The sequence below is a fragment of the Salmo salar genome, chromosome ssa15 (assembly GCF_905237065.1).
Source record: "Salmo salar chromosome ssa15, Ssal_v3.1, whole genome shotgun sequence".
NCBI classification, from domain to species: domain Eukaryota; kingdom Metazoa; phylum Chordata; class Actinopteri; order Salmoniformes; family Salmonidae; genus Salmo; species Salmo salar.
Window position 1 is genome coordinate 1,941,902 of NC_059456.1, and position 22,286 is coordinate 1,964,187.

General features: G+C 43.7%; 2 protein-coding genes across 3 annotated transcripts in view; one reads left to right on the forward strand and one right to left on the reverse strand.

The window, feature by feature from the left end:
• The window catches only part of ptar1 (protein prenyltransferase alpha subunit repeat containing 1), a 26,431-nt gene extending 16,885 nt beyond the window's left edge, over positions 1–9,546 (reverse strand). The window contains exons 1-4 of the mRNA XM_014143364.2: positions 9,449–9,546; positions 6,342–6,511; positions 4,335–4,401; positions 796–900 (exon numbers count right to left, since the gene is read on the reverse strand). Coding sequence (XP_013998839.2) covers positions 796–900; positions 4,335–4,401; positions 6,342–6,511; positions 9,449–9,534 — 428 coding nt within the window. The 5' untranslated portion in view covers positions 9,535–9,546. The remainder of the gene's footprint in view (positions 1–795; positions 901–4,334; positions 4,402–6,341; positions 6,512–9,448) is intronic.
• Positions 9,433–20,511, forward strand: LOC106570807 (protein C9orf135). Of its 2 annotated transcripts, XR_006759096.1 has the most exons (6): positions 9,433–9,942; positions 10,038–10,149; positions 10,386–10,519; positions 13,091–13,161; positions 18,742–18,802; positions 19,217–19,315. XR_006759096.1 is itself a non-coding variant. In XM_045695334.1 (4 exons), coding segments are annotated over exons 2-4 (249 nt in total). In that variant the 5' UTR covers positions 10,217–10,519; positions 13,091–13,159; the 3' UTR covers positions 20,323–20,511. The 2 variants fall into 2 exon arrangements, 1 of the variants encoding a protein (XP_045551290.1); XM_045695334.1 differs by lacking the exons at positions 9,433–9,942; positions 10,038–10,149; positions 19,217–19,315 and adding an exon at positions 20,137–20,511 and having other exon boundaries at positions 10,217–10,519.
• Positions 20,512–22,286: the final 1,775 nt, after the last annotated feature.

Genomic DNA, 22,286 nt, shown 5'->3' on the forward strand with positions numbered 1-22,286 from the left:
ATGGTAATCTAAGGCTTGTGTGTAGCTGCTTGGCCATGGGAATTCATTCATTAAGCTCCCAACAAACAGTTATTGTGCTGACGTTGCTTCCAGAGGTAGTTTGGAAATCAGTAGTGAGTGTTGCAACCAAGGACATGATTTTTACGCGATACACTCGGCGGTCCAGTTCTGTGAGCTTGTGTGGCCTACCACTTGGTGGCTGAGCCATTGTTGCTCCTAGACGTTTCTACTTCACAATACCAGAACTTACAGTTGACCGGGGCAGCTCTAGCAGGGCACAAATTTGACAAACTGACTATGACGGTGCCACATTGAAAGTTACTAAGCTCTTCAGTAAGGTCATTCTACTGCCAATGTTTGTTTATGGAGATTGCATGGCTGTGTGCTCGATGTTACACGCTTGTCAGCAACAAGCGTTGCTGGAATAGCCAAATCCACTCATTTGAAGGGGTGTCCACATTCTTTTGTATATATACACTGTATTTTGGTCCACTGGTGACGAGACGTGCATTGTAAAATCGCCACAGTTACTAGGGCTGGGAATTACCAGGGACCTCATGATACCATATCACGATACTTGTGCATTGCAATTGTATATATGTATTACGATTTGATACTGCGATTCAATGTTCCAAACATACTGCTCCCCATACGCTGAAAACAAAATTGCTTAATTTAAGAAGATGGAACAACCTATGAATGAAAAATCCTGGAGATTTGGTGCAGGTACAGCCAATTAGCTAAAAGTTACCAAAAGGATGGTAACGTGGAAACTCCACCCCCCACCAGTCCTACCTGTGTATCCATGTCTCAGGGCTCTTGGGGAACTTGGTGAGGGCCAGTTTTCCCAGGTACAGGTCTCTCTCTGGACTCAGGGCTCCACATTGTAGCAGTTCCTTCCTGCCAGAGCAGACAGAGGAACTATTCAATGACTTTACATCTCAATGCTCCTGATGTGAATCTTATGTTACTACATAGTAGTTTTTTGTATGCTATTTGCGTACTTGTGTTTGTTTTAAGAAACACTCCATAAAAGAACTTCCCAAAAGAACAGATCAATTCTCTCTCTCTCACACACACACACACGTGCACGCCCCCCAAAGATGGTTAGGAGGTCAATAAACAGAATCATTTTTTTTTTTAATTTAAAGACTAAAATAGACCATGGCAGGGCTGCAGGTCTTGGTTTAATCAAATACAACAGGCACAGATTAGGTCGTGACCTTGACAGTTGGACACGGCATTTGGTACGACAGAATGATTTGACCAGGGCGTTGTCTTTGAAGGGAGGACCTGTATCTTAAAGGTGTTGGTCCACTCTGCACTCAGAGGAACATGAAGCTGAGCTGACTGGTTGGTTCAGGGCAGTGGAGAGTGTTGGAGTCAGGTCAATGTGTTAAAGGAAATGTCATCAACAGAACAACAGGTTAGGAGACACCAACGCACACAGAACCAGATTCCAAGACACAGATTAAACCTAGTCCTGGTCAATTGATAATCTCCTTTGAGCCTGCTTTTTATTCCAGGACTAAGCTTAATCTGTCTCCGGGAAACCGGCCCACAGAGTCACACACGCTTAAAATACCTCCCTGTAAATGGTCTTCAACCCTAGTCCTAGAGACCAATACAGGGTGTGTGTGCAGGTTTATATTCCAACCCAACACTAAATCACCTTGATGACTAGTGATTAGCTGAATTAGGTGTGTTAGTGCCAAGTTTGAACAAAACCCTGCAGCTCTCCAGGAAGAGGGTTGAATAACACTGCCATTATGTTGAGCCACTATAGTGCATGTGGTTATAATATGATATTTAGTGCCATCTCCTGGCCAAAAGTGGAAGCACAAGTTGCAGGTATCAGGCGTAAAATCAGTGTACAAACAGCTGCTTCACGTCTTGCATCCCCTTGATATAAAATCAACTGCATTTATGAACTTAAGTACTAGCTTATAATGACAACTGCCTGAAACAAGAATCAACTACCAAGTCAAACATTGAGGCCAGGCTAGTCAAAGAAAGTCTACTGTGACGTAATATATGAAAGAGCAGCGAGCAAGAGCGAGAAGGCCACAGGCCAGCCCATAGTACAGCAACCAGAGACCTACAGCAGGGAAGAGAGAGGCCCCACTAGACTCTGATGATGATGGGCCATATCAGGGCGGCAGGTAGCCTAGTGGTTAGAGCTTTGGGCAGGGATCGAATCCCGGAGCTGACAAGGTAAAAATCTGTCGTTCTGCCCCTGAACGAGGCTGTTCCTAGGCCGTCATTGAAAATAAGACTTTGTTCTTAACTGACTTGCCTGGTTAAATGATTTTTTTTGGGATCAATACCATGTATTGCCTTGTTAGTTTCTCTGATGCATCTCTACGCAGACGACACCATTCTGTATACTTCTGGCCCTTCTTTGGGCACTGTTAACAACCCTCCTTCCGTGGCCTCCAACTGCTCTTAAATGCAAGTAAAACTAAATGCATGCTCTTCAACCGATCACTGCCCGCCCGCCCGCCCAGCATCACTACTCTGGACGGCTCTGACTTAGAGTATGTGGACAAATACCTAGGTGTCTGGTTAGACTGTAAACTCTCCTTCTAGACTCACGTTAAACATCTCCAATCCAAAATTAAATCTAGAATCGGCTACCTATTTCGCAACAACTGCTGCCAAAAATACCCTCGTAAAACTGACTATCCTACCAATCCTTGACTTCCGCGATGTAATTTACAAAATAGCCTCCAACACTCTACTCAGCAAATTGGATGCTGCCCTCCTCACAGTGCCATCCGTTTTGTCACCAATGCCCCATATACTACCCACCACTGCTCTTCTTGGCGGGCCCTCGCTTTATATTCATCACCAAACCCACTGGCTCCTGGTCATCTATAAGTCTTTGCTAGTTAAAGCCCTGCCTTATCTCAACTTACTGTTCACCATAGCAGCACCCAACCGTAGCATGCGCTCCATCAGGTATATTTCACCGGCCAAAGCCAATTCCTCCGTTGGCCACCTTTCCTTCCAGTTCCTCTGCTGCCAATGACTGGAACGAATTACAAAAATCACTGAAGCTGGAGACTCATATCTCCCTCTCTAAATTTAAGCACCAGCTGTCAGAGCAGTTCACAGATCACTGCACCTGTACATAGCCCATCTGTAATTATCCCATCCAGCTACCTCATCCCCATACTGTTATTTCTTTTTTTGCTCCTTTGCACCCCAGTATCTCTACTTGCACATTCATCTTCTGCACATCTATCACTCCAGTGTTTAATTGCTAAATTGTAATTATTTTGCCACTATGGGCTATTTATTGCCTTACCTTCCTTATCTTACCTCATTTGCACACACTGTATATATACTTTTCTATTGTGTTATTGACTGTATGTTTGTTTATTCCATGTGTAACTCTGTGTTGTTGTTTGTGTCGCACTGCTTTGCTTTATCTTGGCCAGATCGCAGTTGTAAATGAGAACTTGTTCAACTGGTCTACCTGGTTAAATAAAGGTGAAATAAAAAAAGTTCCTGACTGTACACACAATGGACAGTACTAAGACTTTAGAACGCTAAATGATTTACATTATATTCTGAGTTGAGCAGATTTAAGCAAAACTCGGAGTTGCACACATTTATCTTAACTCTGAATCAGGCCCAAACTAACAGACTATATACCTCCAGCATTTATGATGATAGCTCCAGCATTTAAAGGCTTGTGTGGAGTATGAGACCAATGTGAAATAAGACAGAATTCCTGAAAGGATAATAAAATATATTTTTTTACAGTAATTCAGAGTTCACCCTGTCCAGATACAAGTTACCACAGAGATCATACATCCATATAGACAGCATCAGAGTTATCCTCAGAGGACAAGTTACCACAGAGATCATACATCCATATAGACAGCATCAGAGTTATCCTCAGAGGACAAGTTTCAGATACAAACCAGACACGGATACTAGAGTATTATTCTGTCACAACAGTCGTCTGGATACTGTAACATAGAGAGATATTTTGTCCCTTCAGAGGGGGAAGGGCGTACTGGCCCTTAGGCATCGTCTTGGCAGTTATTTCAAAACGTATAGGTTCATTATCATTTTGACATACTTAATATCTAGTTTTACATGTTGAAGAGTGGCCTGGAGTGTTTTTTAGCCCCAAATAATAATCACCTCCATAACAAAACAAAAATATCAAACCTCCCGCGGGCCATATGTTGCCCACCCCTGAGAGGATGGAGTGGGTCTATTTACAGGGATTATTATTGTGTCTTCAATGTGGCCACAACATATACAGATCATAGTCTTTTACACAACACAGCTGGAATGGTGTGAGCCGGAGTTCTTACCTGACATTCCAAGCAGTGGTGAAGTCTGGGTTGAGCAGCAGCAGAGTGCAGGTGATGTCTACCAGAGCTTGAAGAGGGAGAGACAGGTCAGTATATCAACTGATTATTTGAAGTAAAAGTCATTTATAATGCCCATTTTGTTAGGTACAAGAAATTCTGTCCGTCCAAAATGGTAACGAAAGGATTTTGCCACATCCCCAAAAGCTAATTTATACGACGTAGACTGAATTCATCCTGTCTCTAGAAACCAATATGGTTTAGGTATAGGCCAGAGCTGTGTTCGAATACTCATACTAACCGTACTATTTGTGAGGTAAATTGAGTATATAGTATTGCTTATTGGTCATAGTAATGGTATGCCAAAAGTTCCCGGATGTCGTACTACATTCGCCAAAATACGAAGTATACAAGCAGTGGACACTATTTCCGTGCTTTTAGGGCCCATAATGCAATTCTTCGGGAAATGGGCGTGGCTTCTCATCATTTTCAGATTTGAAGAAAATTGTGTTAAATATGCAGCCGAAGTCCGACGAGAGCGCCTACAAATTCATTGCTTTAACTAATTATGACAAATGTTAAGAAAATGTTGCGCAATGTAATAAAGTCATTACTTTTCAAATAAGTTACCTTACACGTTATGTTGGCTGACAATTTGTTAGCTACGCTATCCTTACGAACCACAAAGCATTACAGCAGTATGTACCGGTATGTTAGCTAGCTACCTAACGTTAGTTGGCTACTAACACATCAAACTTGCCAATATATTAACTATAGGCTAACTACCCAACGTTGATTGACTTGATTAGTCCTGTTATTCCTAGTTAAGTGGTATAGTCGTTGGGCGTTCTCAATGGACATTCGGGTGCTTTCGTAAATTCGCTCTGGCTATCTGACTTGCCTAGTTAAATAAAGGTTAAGTGTAACAGAGCGCAGAATAACTGATGCTTTTACGAAGGCTCAACACCCGTTGAATATGGCCTGTGTCAGTAAACATCGGCACAAAAGTGTAATTAAATTGTTGCCAGCATCAGTTACAGTCACTAACGTTCTGGATAACATGAAAACACCCTAACCAGCTCTGCTAGGGCGAGTAAAATGGTCAGAGTGAGTTGTTCTCTTATTTGTCTGGAAGTAGCTAGTAAGTTAGCCAGTTAGCTTGGGTGCCGTTGTGAGGTCAGAACGTTCGAGTTGTGAGGTAGAGCGTCCAGTTTGCACCCTGAAGCGAAACACTATGAATTTACAAAATGGACAATCTGACAACACTCTGAATTGACGAACGCCCAGAGTGCACTCTGGCACTCCATATTGAATTTAAGAACACACCCGAAGTCGTAAAATGTCTAGCTAGTAATTTATTATGCTAACAAGCTAGCAAGAGGTTGCATAGCAACAGCATCAACTTCCGGTAGACCAGCAAAGCGCTAGTACTCTCAACTGTTTGTTTACAGTATACTAAAATAAACTAATAGTATGTAGTATATACTCATTAAGTATGTGGTATACAGTATGTTAGTATGGGTATTCGAACACAGCTCATGACTTCAGAGTACAGTAACCCTTGCAATCTACAGTGAGGTGTCGCCAAGCCAGCAGCTGTACAAAAGGTTACTTTCCCTGTCCTAAAAGCAGCAGGTATGAAAAGGTGTTGATGCCATCTCCAACCGTTGTGCCCTTGAGCAAGGAACTTAACCTCAAACTATTCCAGAGGGCCTCCTGAGTGGCACAGTGGTCTAAGGCACTGCATCGCAGTGCTAGCTATGCCACTAGAGATCCTGGTTCGAGTCCAGACTGTAACTACCAATTGGATACCACGAAATTGGGGAGAAAACAGGGTAAATAATTGTTAAAAAAATCACTGAAAAACTGTCCCAGAGGGTAGAGCTGCATCATGGCTGATCTGTGCTTCCAACCCCTTGGGGGAAATGTGTGTGTATCTCGGGGTGTTGGACAAAAAAAAGAAAATACATTTCTGAGGACAGTAAGGAAACTGGACAATAAAGTTCTTACCTTCCCTGTCCAGCCACTGTTTGCGCTGCCTGTAGAGCAGTAGCTTGTTGTGGACGTAGGGTAGCAGGTATTTGACACACCAGCTCTCCACCCCCAGCTTGTTCTCTACCAGCACGATGGGGCTGCGGTTATACCTGACCTCTGGACACGGGATCAGACCTATCTCATCACTGAGGGAGGGAGGGAGAAAGGTGAGTGAAAACCTGCATGCTAACTGCTCTAACACTACAAGGACACAACACTCCACTCTCAGTGGGATAGCCAGAAAACAGATGTTTTCAGGGATACAGTATTTCAACTTAACTTCCGTTTCCCCTGAAAAACTAGATGTGGGGACTCTGCTCAGGCGTCGTTTTACGGCTACAACGTTAAGTTAGACACACACACACACAGTTTATAAGGAGCAACAACATCCAGCCCAGTCTAATGAGGGCTTTATTGACTGTCTGGTGTAGGGTTGTAACTAGCCCAAATGGGTATCTAGTTGAAGGAGCTTTTAGATGCCCAACATAACACTGGTCTGGACGGGGGACAAGCCTTGTAGAGCGCAACCTAGTTTGCACACATGCATCTCCAGAGAGTCTACGCCATGAGCGCACAGCAAAACTGGTTTGCCTCAAACTGCGGCACACACACACACAGAGTCCCTTTTGCATTAGGGTCATGTACAGTATGCAAAATGTCACAAAAAGAACTGAAGTGATTTCTAATTCTATATGCTAGAGAGGAATGTTCTACACAACTATATCTGAATGTTCCACAATGTTATGCTGAACACAGCCCAGCTCTGGCACAGGCAGAGAGGGACACAGACAGAAGGGTGGGATTTTAACTTTTGAGGGGGTGTGTGTGTGTGTGTGTGTGTGTGTGTGTGTAGTCTAGCTATGCATCAGCATGAGTCAGGTGAGTGGTATCAAACACAGACATTCTCAAAGCACTGCACTCAGTACAGCTGAGCACAGCCCAGGTCACTTCCAATAACACCAGAGGGTTGGAGAAGCCTATGCAACATTATACTCACTAACAGTACAAATCAAGCTTAGATGTTGGTTTTTTTGCCTCTTAACCTTACCATATAAATTAGAAATGTAGGTTATCAATCAGAGAAGTTCAGGCACGGTCTGACAATTTTCTACTTTTGATAATAATAACAATTATTTGGTAGGTGCTATGGTACTTGATATTTGTCCTATTTCATGCATCAGTGTGTATTAATAAGAATTGAAATTTGTTTTATTACATATCCCAACTCTCCCTGAGACACTCTTGGAGAATGGCAGACCTGGCTCTCAAGAGAAGACAGGCTATGTGCAACACTGCCCACAAAATGAAGTGGAAACTGAGCTGCACTTCCTAACCTCCTGCCAAATGCATAACCATATTAGAGACACATATTTCCCTCAGATTACACAGACACACAAAGAATTAAAAAACAAACCCAATTTTGATAAAACTCCCATATCTATTTGGTGAAATATCACAGTGTGCAATTACAGTAGCAAGATTTGTGACCCCTTGCCACAAAAGGGCAACCAGTGAAGAACAAACACCATTGTTTATTTATATTTAACTAGTCAAGTCAGTTAAGATTTTTTATTTATTTACAATGACAGTCTACCCCAGCCAAACCCTAACTGGACGACGCTGGGTCAATTGTGCGCCGCCCTATGGGACTCCCAATCACGGCCAGCTGTGATACAGCCTGGAATCGAACACGGGTCTGTAGTGACGCCTCTAGCACAGATGCAGTGCCTTAAACCACTGTGCCACTCGGGAGCTTATTGTAAATACAACCCATATTTATTCATTTTCCTTTTTGTACTTTAATTATTTGCACATCACTACAACACTGTATATAGATATAATATGACATCTGAAATGTATTCATTCTTTTGGAACTTTTGTGTAATGTTTACTGTTCATTATCTATATTACTAGCTTTGGCAATGTTAACATATGTTTCCCATTCAAATAAAGCCCCTTGAATTGAATTGAGTAGCGTCACAGCCAGGGTCTGGATAAACTAACTGAACTGTCCATCAAATGAAAAGTTCTTTCTCCACATTCCGTTGTGCCGCGTACAGCTCTGCAGCATTCTCTCTCTTTCTTTTAAATATGTGTATAGGCTTGTTGTAATGAGCTCTGAGCTGGCTGTCAAAACGCAAGGAAACACAAATGAAAGAAAAGATCTGGAATGTTCAGCATCAAAGTAAAAGCATTCACACCCTGTTCTTAAATGAGAATGTAGGCCAGTTCTAATTTAGAACACTCAGTCAAGGACGCTTCTACACAGAAGCTAGTTACATTCCAGTTCTATTCTGCATTCTACACTCTACATCTGGGTTCCCCAACTGGTGGCCAGCAGGTGATTTTATTGTCCCCCAAGTTTTCTGAGCAAAGAAAATAAAAAATGATATGTTAGTATTTCTTTTTGTCCCCCCCCCCCAAAAAAAAAATTGTTAAACATAAGACTTAAAACACCACGAAATCAGCTCCAAGTGATTTAGATTCTGTAAATCTGTTCCCAAGTATTGACAGAACTGAGTTTGGGAAGCCCTGACATAGTTACCCTGCTATGACATTGCAAGTCGCAAGCCGAGGAAGGTGTGACTCTTCCAACATTATTTGGCTGACTGGTAAAGTTACTTGTATGTGGTGAAAGGCGCTTTCTGATCACATGATTTGTGCATGCCATTCCAGTAATAGGAATAACAACAAGGCTATGTTAACCGTTTCTGCTAATCAAGCTAGATAGCTATGGCCAATCGCCTAGCTAACATTATTTGGCTAATGAATAGCTACTGTAGATAGCTAACTAGGTAAGTGGCAAACAAATTCAGCAGCAAAGTCAAATATATTTCCTCAGCGATTTGTGGCTCAATGTAAGCAAAGACACTAGCTATCTACCTTGCTATTTTTGCAAGCCTATACTGCCCTGGCTAGCCTTTTATCATGCTAGCTAGTTAACGTTCGCTGACCAAAAATCTGTGATGAATAACGTTAGCTAGCTAGCTAATGTAATGATATAGCTTGCTAGCACACCACGCAATGATTCATTTGATGTTATAGTGTAGCTAGCTTATCATCGATAAAGTGGATATACGTACATATTGGGGTTTCTCTTGAAGGCGTTGTTGATATCTTTTACAACTCTCTGGACCAAAACCTCCACCTCGTTCTCCGACTCTGCCATTTTTTTTGTACACTGATGACGTCAACGGATTATCTCAATTTCATCCGGGTCATTGAAAATGAACACACTTGGCTGGCCAAAGTGCGCATGTGTAAAACAGGTTTCACCATGGTAACGTTGTAGCAACTTGCGTGACTATGCTACACTCTTACGTCGATCGAATATTTTACTGCTATGGAATGTTACTCACGTTCTAATCTTTGCTTTGACGGTCCCGTTCTATGACGTCACAGTAATTGGAACGGAATTTGGAAGCCACTTAATTTTGCTAGCTGAGAATCCTGAGTGCAAAAGGCTTCATTCAGTTCAGTGGAAGTTTTATTGGTGAATAACGGTTCAGTCTTCAAATTCAGTCACGATGTCTGATACCAAGATGTATTACAGCAGACCAACTCTTATTTCCAATTGGTAAGTAGACTAGCCAACTATTCATTCTAAAATATCTCTCAACATCACAGCTATCTGCAGATCACATGAATGATGTACATATTATTTCCATCTAGGCATAAAAACAGAGAGGCCGAACCCAAAGACTATGACTTCACTCTGTGTCCAGATGGAAAGAAGAAACTCAGCAAATCTACCTACAAACACTTTGGAACCTACATGGATGCTGTGACCAATACCTCTTCTTTGTGAAACAATAGGAGATTATATATCAAGGCTTTTTATTTGATATTGATTGTTCATGTATCAGTTGGCCTTTAAAATATATATATATATATATATATATTTTGTTGTTGTTGCTGCTGCTGTAACATAATCTACTCCTTACCGAAGTTCCCTTTGGGGAAAAAACAATATATTCTAAGAGTTCTATTCTATGCTATTCTATTCTGTTTAACCTCCAGGATTGGAGCACAAGCACAGAAACCCAAATGTCACAGTATCTACTGAAGAGAGATTATGAGCCCAAGAAGATTCTCAAGTCTATGGTAGAGGCTGACCACTTCCAGTCTGCAGACTTTGACAAACGTACAGTCAGGTAGGCTGTAACTGTAGAACTGTAGCATGGTGCCATCAGGTACAGTAGCTGGCTATAGGAGGACTGTAGCATAGTGCCATCAGGTACAGTAGCTGGCTATAGGAGGACTGTAGCATAGTGCCATCAGGTACAGTAGCTGGCTATAGGAGGACTGTAGCATGGTGCCATCAGGTACAGTAGCTGGCTATAGGAGGACTGTAGCATAGTGCCATCAGGTACAGTAGCTGGCTATAGGAGGACTGTAGCATGGTGCCATCAGGTACAGTAGCTGGCTATAGGAGGACTGTAACATTGTGCCATCAGGTACAGTAGCTGGCTATAGGAGGACTGTAGCATGGTGCCATCAGGTACAGTAGCTGGCTATAGGAGGACTGTAGCATGGTGCCATCAGGTACAGTAGCTGGCTATAGGAGGACTGTAGCATAGTGCCATCAGGTACAGTAGCTGGCTATAGGAGGACTGTAGCACGGTGCCATCAGGTACAGTAGCTGGCTATAGGAGGACTGTAGCATGGTGCCATCAGGTACAGTAGCTGGCTATAGGAGGACTGTAGCATGGTGCCATCAGGTACAGTAGCTGGCTATAGGAGGACTGTAGCATGGTGCCATCAGGTACAGTAGCTGGCTATAGGAGGACTGTAGCATGGTGCCATCAGGTACAGTAGCTGGCTATAGGAGGACTGTAGCCCGGTGCCATCAGGTACAGTAGCTGGCTATAGGAGGACTGTAGCATGGTGCCATCAGGTACAGTAGCTGGCTATAGGAGGACTGTAGCATGGTGCCATCAGGTACAGTAGCTGGCTATAGGAGGACTGTAGCATGGTGCCATCAGGTACAGTAGCTGGCTATAGGAGGACTGTAGCATAGTGCCATCAGGTACAGTAGCTGGCTATAGGAGGACTGTAGCATAGTGCCATCAGGTACAGTAGCTGGCTATAGGAGGACTGTAGCATGGTGCCATCAGGTACAGTAGCTGGCTATAGGAGGACTGTAGCATGGTGCCATCAGGTACAGTAGATGGCTATAGGAGGACTGTAGCATGGTGCCATCAGGTACAGTAGCTGGCTATAGGAGGACTGTAGCATGGTGCCATCAGGTACAGTAGCTGGCTATAGGAGGGCTGTAGCATGGTGCCATCAGGTACAGTAGCTGGCTATAGGAGGACTGTAGCATGGTGCCATCAGGTACAGTAGCTGGCTATAGGAGGGCTGTAGCATGGTGCCATCAGGTACAGTAGCTGGCTATAGGAGGACTGTAGCACGGTGCCATCAGGTACAGTAGCTGGCTATAGGAGGGCTGTAGCATGGTGCCATCAGGTACAGTAGCTGGCTATAGGAGGACTGTAGCACGGTGCCATCAGGTACAGTAGCTGGCTATAGGAGGACTGTAGCATAGTGCCATCAGGTACAGTAGCTGGCTATAGGAGGACTGTAGCACGGTGCCATCAGGTACAGTAGCTGGCTATAGGAGGACTGTAGCACGGTGCCATCAGGTACAGTAGCTGGCTATAGGAGGACTGTAGCATGGTGCCATCAGGTACAGTAGCTGGCTATAGGAGGACTGTAGCATGGTGCCATCAGGTACAGTAGCTGGCTATAGGAGCACAAAAAACACAAGCACTAAAAGCTAAATCTACTTTGTCATTCTCACTGACCATTCAGGAGCACATTCTCACTGACCATTCAGGAGCACATTCTCACTGACCATTAGGAGCACATTCTCACTGACCATTCAGGAGCACATTCTCACTGACCATTAGGAACACACTCTCGCTGACCATTCAGGAACACATTCTCACTGACCATTAGGAGCACATTCTCACTGACCATTCAGGAACACATTCTCACTGACCATTAGGAGCACATTCTCACTGACCATTAGGAGCACATTCTCACTGACCATTAGGAGCACATTCTCACTGACCATTCAGGAACACATTCTCACTGACCATTAGGAGCACATTCTCACTGACCATTAGGAACTCATTCTCACTGACCATTCAGGAACACATTCTCACTGACCATTCAGGAGCACATTCTCACTGATCATTAGGAGCACATTCTCACTGACCATTAGGAACTCATTCTCACTGACCATTAGGAGCACGTTCTTCTCCTTCATGGGGAAACTCATAGCAAGGCGGCACCTTGTTTTTACGCTCACAGACTCTTTATTCATTTCAAATAACGTTTGTTTCCTGAGAGGGAACTTCATGTGTGGTAAAGGATTGGTACGTACAAGACACATAACACTGAACACACAAACTTAATATACATGTATGCAGTTACAGGCTATACACCAGTGGAGGCTGCTAACGGGAGGATGGCTCATAATAATGGCTGGAACGGAGCGAATGGAATGGTATTTGAAACCATTCCACCTTTTCCACTCGAGCCATCACCACGAGCCCGTCCTCCCAAATTAAGGTGCCACCAGTCTCCTGTGCTAGACACATACAGTATATTCATGATGTTGCAGTAGAATGTTGAGATGCTATGTATGCTATGTGCAGAGATTTACAAATGACATTTAGGTGGACACATTGTGTTGATCCAGTGTTGTTTTACTGCAGAGACACAGCAGGACATGTGACTGGTGTGACCAATAGCATCCTGCCACATCATCGCCCGCGCATGACAAAATGTAAGAGGCTGTTCTCTGTTCTTCTTACTTCTACGCACACTCAGTAACCAGTTTTCTCTTGTACTAGAGGACAGTGAGAACGGTGAACTCACGCTGTGTGAACTCACGCTGTGTGAACTGTTGACTCTAAATGGTGTCGCTACTGCTGTCTGCCAAAAGAGGGCGATATGACTGTTTGGTCGTTGAGGCCGCATTCTCTGTTGAATAATCACTTTATTTTACACAACAACAAAACAATCTCAAATGTTGATATTGACAAGATTCAAATATGATAACAACTGAGAAAACAGTGCTGTAAGCAAAGTTGGAGAGGTTTTGAACATCCTTTGTTGAGAGGGCAGGAGAAAACACTTGACTTTTGCTCCAATGGAACCCCTTTGTTTCCAGCTTAAAGTGGTCAAATAGGCCTGTAGTTAACATTACTTCCAAACACAATTGCATAAGACATGGAGAGCGCCTGTGGAAACAGTGATGTATTCCTGATGTCGTCGTCGATCCTTACTGTGTGGGAGGCTAAGGCTACAGCTCACAACAACATTTGTAGTGTGTCTCACACACCAGTCACTCACACACACACCACTCCCGCTTTAGAAGGCTTGGCAACACTTAACACAACATTCACTTAACAACATTTGAGTAATGCCAAGAGACCTTTCATGAACATCTGTCTGTATTTTTTGGTGTAGGCTATAAAATCTCCCATTCACACACAGTCTGGGCATAGTGGCAATTTCATTTTACCTTTATTTTATTAGGGAGTCATACTGAGACCAATGTCTCTTTTACAGATGAGCCCTGAATTGCATAAATGACAGCAAATACACACATCAATTTAAATACAAAATGCAAGCAGAAATAAAACAATAATACACTCAGAGTTTATCAAATCAAACTTGATTTAAAGTTCATTTCAAATCAGAATAGACTTTATAGTAGAACAACAAAGTGAAGGAGAGAAGATACATTAGTAACAGGCAGGCCCTAATCATGCAACACATGTAACAGATGTGAGCATAAACACCATGTTGACTAGAGCCTGGGAGTTTGCCTCTGGGGGTCTGCCCAAAGAGAGTTATTCAGCAGTAGATTCTTTCAGGTTCCTGTCAGGGTACCCTTAGACTGGTGGAGGCTGCTGAGGGGAGGACAGCTCATAACAATAGCTGGAACGGAGCAAATGAAATGGCATCAAACCATGTGTTTGATGTATTTGATACTGTTCCACTCATCCGTTCCAGCCATGAGCCCGTCCTCCCCAATTAAGGTGCCACCAACCTCATAATATGATGTAAATCAAATCATATCAATCAAATTAAATGTTATTGGTCACATACACATGGTTAGCAGATGTTAATGCGAGTGTAGCAAAATACTTGTGCTTCTAGTTCCGACAGTGCAGTAATATCTAACAAGTGATCTAACAAATTCACAACGACTACCTTATACACACATAATGTAAGGGGATGGAATAAGAATATGTACATATAAATATATGGATGCGCGATGGCCGTGCAGCATAGGCAGGATGCAATAGATGGTATAAAATATACATATGAGATGAGTAATGTAGGATATGTAAACATTATTAAAGTGGCATTATTTAAAGTGACTAATGATACCATTATTAAATCAATTTATTAAAGTTGCCAGTGATTTTAGTCTATGTTGGCAGCAGCCTCTCTATGTTAGTGATGGCTGTTTAACAGTCTGATGGCCTTGAGATAGAAGCTGTTTTTCAGTCTCTCGGTCCCAGCTTTGATGCACCTGTACTGACCTAGCCTTCTGGATGACAGCGGGGTGAACAGGTAGTGGCTCAGGCAGTGGCTCGCGCATTGGTGTGGGTGTCCTTGATGATCTTTTTGGCCTTCCTGTGACATTGGGTGCTGTAGGTGTCCTGGAGGGCAGGTAGTTTGCCCCCAGTGATGCCTTGTGCAGACCGCACTACCCTTACGGTTGAGGGCTTTAGAAGTTTGTGAGGGTTTTAGGTGACAAGCCAAATTTCTTCAGCCTCCTGAGGTTGAAGAGGTGCTGTTGTGCCTTCTTCACCACGCTGTCTGTGTGGGTGGACCGTTTCAGTTTGTCCGTGATGTGTACCCCGACGAACTTAAAACTTTCCACCTTCTCCGCTACTGTCCCGTCGATGTGGATAGCGGAGTGCTCCCTCTGCTGTTTCCTGAAGTCCATGATCATCTCCTTTGTTTTGTTGACGTTGAGTGAGAGGTTATTTTCCTGTCACCACACTCCGAGGGCCCTCACCTCCTCCCTGTATGCTGTCTCGTTGTTGTTGGTAATCAAGCCTACCACTGTAGTGTCGTCTGCAAACTTGATGATTGAGTTGGAGGCGTGCATTGCCCCGAGGTCATGGGTGAACAGGAAGTACAGGAGAGGGCTGAGAACACACCCATGTGGGACCCCAGTGTTGAGGATCAGCGGGGTGGAGATGTTGTTTCCTACCTTCGCCACCTGGGGGCGGCCCGTCAGAAAGTCCAGGACCCAGTTGCACAGGGCGGGGTCGAGACCCAGGGTCTCAAGCTTAATGATGAGTTTGGAGGGTACTATGGTGTTGACTGCTGAGCTGTAGTCAATGAACAGACAGCATTCTTACATACAGTTGAAGTCGGATGTTTACATACACTTAGGTTGGAGTCATTAAAACTCATTTTTCAACCACTCCACAAATTTCTTGTTAACAAACTATAGTTTTGGCAAGTCGGTTAGGACATCTACTTTGTGCATGACACAAGACATTTTTCCAACGACTGTTTACAGACAGATTATTTCACTTATAATTCACTGTGTCACAATTCCAGTGGGTCAGAAGTTTACATACACTAAGTTGACTGTGCCTTTAAACAGCTTGGAAAATTCCAGAAAATTATGTCATGGCTTTAGAAGCTTCTAATAGGCTAATTGACATCATTTGAGTCAATTGGAGGTGTACCTGTGGATGTATTTCAAGGCCTACCTTCAAACTCAGTGCCTCGTTGCTTGACATCGTGGCAAAATCTAAAGAAATCAGCCAAGACCTCAGAAAAAAACCTCCACAAGTCTGGTTCATCCTTGGGAGCAATTTCCAAACGCCTGAAGGTACCACGTTCATCTGTACAAACAATAGTACACAAGTATAAACACCATGGGATCATGCAGTCGTCATACCGCTCAGGAAGGAGACGCGTTCTGTCTCCTAGAGATGAACGTACTTTGGTGCAAAAGTGCAAATCCATCCCAGAACAACAGCAAAGGACCTTGTGAAGATGTTGGAGGAAAGTATCTATATCCACAGTAAAACGAGTCCTATATCGACATAACCTGAAAGGCCACTCAGCAAGGAAGAAGCCACTGCTCCAAAACCGCCATAAAAAAGCCAGACTATGGTTTGCAACTGCACATGGGGACAAAGATCGTACGTTTTAGACAAATGTCCTCTGGTTTGATGAAACAAAAATAGAACTGTTTGGCCATAATTACCATCGTTATGTTTGGAGGAAAAAGGGGGAGGCTTGCAAGCCGAAGAACACCATCATAACCGTGTAGCGTAGGAAAGGAAGTAGGCCTACAAACCTGACTCAGTTACACCAGCTCTGTCAGGAGGAATGGGCCAAAATTCACCCAAGTTAAACAATTTAAAGGCAATGCTACCAAATACTAATTGAGTGTATGTAAACTTCTGACCCACGGGGAATGTGATGAGAAAAATGTAAGCTGAAATAAATCATTCTCTCCACTATTATTCTGACATTTAATATTCTTAAAATAAAGTGGTGACCTAAGACAGGGAATTTCTACTAGGATTAAATGTCAGGAATTGTGAAAAACTGAGTTAAATGTATTTGGCTAAGGTGTATGTAAACTTCCGACTTCAACTGTAGGTATTCCTCTTGTCCAGATGGGATAGGGCAGTGTGCAGTGTGATGACGATTGCATCGTCTGTGGACCTATTGGGGCGGTAAGCAAATTGGGGTGGGCATAGGGTATCAGGTAGGGTAGAGGTGATATGATCCTTGACTAGTCTCTCAAAGCACTTCATGATGACAGAAGTGAGTACTACGGGGCGATAGTAATTTAGTTCTGTTACCTTAGTTTTCTTGGGAACAGGAACAATGGTGGCCATCTTGAAGCATGTGGGGACAGCAGACTGGGATAGGGATTGATTGAATATGTCTGTAAACACACCAGCCAGCTGGTCTGCGCATGCTCTGAGGACGCAGCTAGGGATGCCGTCTGAGCCGGCAGCCTTGCGAGGGTTAACACGTTTAAATGTTTTACTCACGTTGGCCATGGAGAAGGAGAGCCCACAGTCTTTGGTAGCGGGCCATGTCCGTGGCACTGTATTGTCCTAAAAGCGTGCAAAGAAGTTGTTTCATTTGTCTGGGAGCGAGACGTCGATGTCCGTGACGGGTGCTGGTTTTCTTTTTGTAATCCGTGATTGTCTGTAGACCCTGTAGACTCTGCTTTGTCTCTATACAGAAGCTTTGCTTGTTTGATTGCATTGCGGAGGGAATAGCTAGACTGTTTGTATTTGGTCATGTTTCCAGTTGCATTGCCATGATTAAATGCGGTGGCTCGTGCTTTCAGTTTTGTGCGAATGCTGCCATCAATCCACAGTTTCTGGTTAGGTAAGGTTTTAATAGTTACAGTAGGTACATCTCCAATGCACTTCCTAGTAAACTTACTCACTGAGTCAGCGTATACATCGATGCTATTGTCTGAGGCTACCCGGAACATATCCCAGTCCACGTGATCGAAGCAATCTTGAAGCGTGGAATCTGATTGGTCAGACCAGCGTTGGATAGACCTAAGCACGGGCGCGACCTGTTTTAGTTTCTGCCTATAGGATGGGAGCAACAAGATGGAGTCATGGTCAGATTTGCCAAAGGGAGGGCAGGGGAGGGCCTTGTATGCATTGCGGAAGTTAGAGTAGCAGTGGTCCAATGTTTTGCCCGAGCGGGTACAACGATCAATGTGCTGGTAGAATTTAGGTAACCTTGTTCTCAAATTAGCTTTCTTAAAATCCCCAGCTACAATAAATGCAGCCTCAGGATATGTGGTTTTCAGTTTACATAGAGTCTAATGAAGTTCTTTCAGGGCCATCGAGGTATCTGCTTGGGGGGGATATACACGGCTGTGACTATAATCGAAGAGAATTCTCTTGGAAGATAATGCGGTCGGCATTTGTTTGTAAGAAATTCTAGGTCAGGTGAACAAAAGGACTTGAGTTCCTGTATGTTATTGTGATTACACCATGAGTCGTTAATCATGAGGCATACACCCCCGCCCTTCTTCTTACCAGAGAGATGTTTGTTTCTGTCGGCGCGATGCATGAAGAAACCCGGTGGCTGTACCAACTCTGACAACATATCTTGAGTGAGCCATGTTTCCGTGAAACAGAGAATGTTACAATCTCTGATGACTCTCTGGAAGGCAACTCGTGCCCTAATTTCATCCACCTTGTTGTATAGAGACTGGACATTGCCGAGTAATATGCTCGGAAGCGGTGGATGGTGTGCTCGTACTGTATGATGTAATGACTCTTTTCACTCTACACTGTCAAACCTGTTTTAAAGTGTCTGTCTCCAATTCCAGGAAGTTGGACTCCACATATGCAGTGGATTACCTGCCCCCATGGGACTCCAGCAAAGAGGCGGTGAGTTTGAGTGTCAAACATAATCAGTGGACACCCCATTCAAACCTCAAAACACCTTTTCAAACGGATATCACCATTTCATAGTCTTCTGCTTTATTATTCAATTACTATTCCTTGCTTCTTCTCCTTCTATACATACTGTTTCCTCTCATCTGACACACATCAACCATGTGATGAAATATACATTTCCATGTACCGTCATGTATAGAATTTTATTAGCCATAACATTAGTGCTTACATTTGAGTGTTTCTGCTATGTCATGTGTCATCATTTGGCTGTTCCAGAAGCACTTGTGATAGGCTGCTCTCTCAGCAGTGGCAGGTTTCTAGTGTTATGTATTTAATGTGTGGTTTTATTTTTTCTCTCAGTTTAACTGTTCCCAGATGTGTAATATAATGTCTAATGCTCTACAGGAGGACTAGTCTCTAGGATTCTGATCTCCGGCCTTACCCTGCAGGGAGCTGCATACGTTTCATATTAAACTTTTCATTCCATAATTTTTTTTTTACTTCTCATTTTTAACAGGAAATAAAACAAAGTATGGATTATAGTGCAATAGGTTCCCCATGTGGAGAGATTGTTGTGTGGATTTCTGATTCCCTTATTATGTAAACTTTTGTGAACTTTTTTTTTAGATGAATATGTTTGAGGACGTGTATGCTGATTTCGGTGAGCAAAGTCCACCTGTTGCTGAGGTTGGCTACCTGTTCTTAGAAGACTATACTGCTGTTCCAGAATCTTGGCAATACTTTGAAATGGGACCAAATCTGAAACTTTTTCAAAGTAGATGTTTTAAGCTTCGATAAATGTCACTCCATAGAACCATGTTGAGGCCCACATTATTAAGCTAGTTTGCGATCAAAGTACAACATTTCCACAACTCTTTGTCTTGAGCAAAGAACTAGTGATAGACTCAAACCTTGTCACATTTACACCCCAGGATTTTACACTGGTGCCTGGCCTAACCCCAGGGTTTTACACCGGTGCCTGGCCTAACCCCAGGGTTTTACACTGGTGCCTGGCCTAACCCCAAGGTTTTACACTGGTGCCTGGCCTAACCCCAAGGTTTTACACCGGTGCCTGGCCTAACCCCAGGGTTTTACACTGGTGCCTGGCCTAACCCCAGGGTTTTACACCGGTGCCTGGCCTAACCCCAGGGTTTTGCACCGGTGCCTTGCCTAACCCCAGGGTTTTACACCGGTGCCTGGCCTAACCCCAGGGTTTTACACAGGTGCCTGGCCTAACCCCAGGGTTTTACACCGGTGCCTGGCTTAAAGCCTCGATCCTGTGAAAAAGCAGCATCTACATCCACACATTGTGTCTCCCCCTCCAGAGGACCATGAAGGGCCTACCAGCAGACAGCATTCCTGAGTACAGGAAGCCCCAGTCCCAGTTCACAGACACCGCCGACTACCGTCGCGGGGGCAGGAACACCTGGCAGGATGAGAGCGGTGTCTATGGTACCCTGGGGGCCACATCCAGGGCCCAGGCTCTGTCATCCAACCCCATCTGCCCCTAGAACCCTCACCCTCCGTGGGGAACCACCACAGCATGGCCTCCTTAACCTGGTTCTCACTGACCAAGACTATTTTTCTCACTATAGACTTTACTGTAGCAACTTTTTACCTCAGTATTTCTCTTTCTTTCACCTCGAGCTATTGCTGTTTTGTCATTTTTACATGAATAAAGCAAGTATGGGGAAAACGCCCAACGTTTATGTTTTCCTACAACAGTGTTTCATTCGAGTGGTGTCAGTGGAAATGGATACACCGCTGTGCTCAGTATTGGTGTTGCATCCCTCAGTGTTCAGTTCAGTCTTTTAGCATCTGGTGTCTCTCTGTGAGGTTTATAATATGTATCTCCTGGTGTTTTCCCCACCCATCTCCCAGGGCTAGGGTTGTCCAGTCATTTATAATGTGTATCTCCCAGGGCTAGGGTTGTCCAGTCATTTATAATGTGTATCTCCCAGGGCTAGAGTTGTCCAGTCATTTATAATGTGTATCTCCCAGGGCTAGGGTTTTCCAGTCATTTGTAATGTGTATCTCCCAGGGCTAGGGTTGTCCAGTCATTTATAATGTGTATCTCCCAGGGCTAGGGTTGTCCAGTCATTTATAATGTGTATCTCCCAGGGATAGGGTTGTCCAGTCATTTATAATGTGTATCTCCCAGGGCTAGGGTTGTCCAGTCATTTATAATGTGTATCTCTCAGGGCTAGGGTTGTCCAGTCATTTATAATGTGTACCTCCAAGGGCTAGGGTTGTCCAGTCATTTATAATGTGTATCTCCAAGGGCTAGGGTTGTCCAGTCATTTATAATGTGTACCTCCAAGGGCTAGGGTTGTCCAGTCATTTATAATGTGTATCTCCCAGGGCTAGGGTTGTCCAGTCATTTATAATGTGTATCTCCCAGGGCTAGGGTTGTCCAGTCATTTATAATGTGTATCTCCCAGGGCTAGGGTTGTCCAGTCATTTATAATGTGTATCTCCCAGGGCTAGGGTTGTCCAGTCATTTATAATGTGTATCTCCCAGGGCTAGGGTTGTCCAGTCATTTATAATGTGTATCTCCCAGGGCTAGGGTTGTCCAGTCATTTCTTTCTATTGTTATTTCTAAATCCCATCCTATTACCTCATTGTACTAAGTTCCTCCAACAAAAGCGTCCGTGTTCGTTTTCTCTCAGCAGAGGCAGAAAAGAACAAACCAATAATTCAACAGTAACAGTCCAAGCGAACTACCCTACCTCCCTCCTGGGGTTTGACCTGTACGTGACCTGGAAACAAACCCTTCTGTTGACCCTTAAAGCATGTGTGTGTGTGTGTGTTTGCGTGCATGCATGCATGGAGTGAGTGGGAGCCTGTTAACACGTCCCTATACACCATGGACATGGCGGTGCTTTGTGCAAATTTTATTTACATGAAATTGTGAACTTCCTGGTGAATTCCCTGGCCCCTCCCCATGGGATCTGAACCATTTCCGTTGGCCTGTAAAGCACATGTGTGTGTGGGTGTCTGCTTACTGTGACCCTACCTAGCCTACACCTTGGACATGAGATAGACTGAGAGAAAACCCAACACATCCTGCCGTGTCTTCTTTTTGTCTTCTTCCAGTGTGCAGTCAGTGGAACTGTGCTCATGATACTGTCTCTGTATAATGTCTATACTGTATATCTCTGCTGCTGGGTGAAAAACCATAGTTGAAATTGTTCACGTTAAAATAAAAAGTTTTGAGGGCACAAATCGGTGTGTGGGTCTCCTTTATGCATTTATAAAAGCAGTGGATGAGTGATAGTGTAACTAGAGAGAGAGAGAGAGACTGCATGCAGAATTCTGCAAAAATATCCTCCGTGTACAACATAAAACACCAAATAATGCATGCAGAGCAGAATTAGGCCGATACCCACTATATATCAAAATCCAGAAAAGAGACGTTAAATTCTACAACCACCTAAAAGGAAGCGATTCACAAACCTTCCATAACAAAGCCAT

Bases quoted from the DNA above. Each gene is read 5' to 3' on its own strand.
- LOC106570807 (XM_045695334.1), top strand. The intron at 18,803-20,136 runs GTGAGTTTGAGT...CTCCCCCTCCAG, and splicing joins GGGACTCCAGCAAAGAGGCG to AGGACCATGAAGGGCCTACC.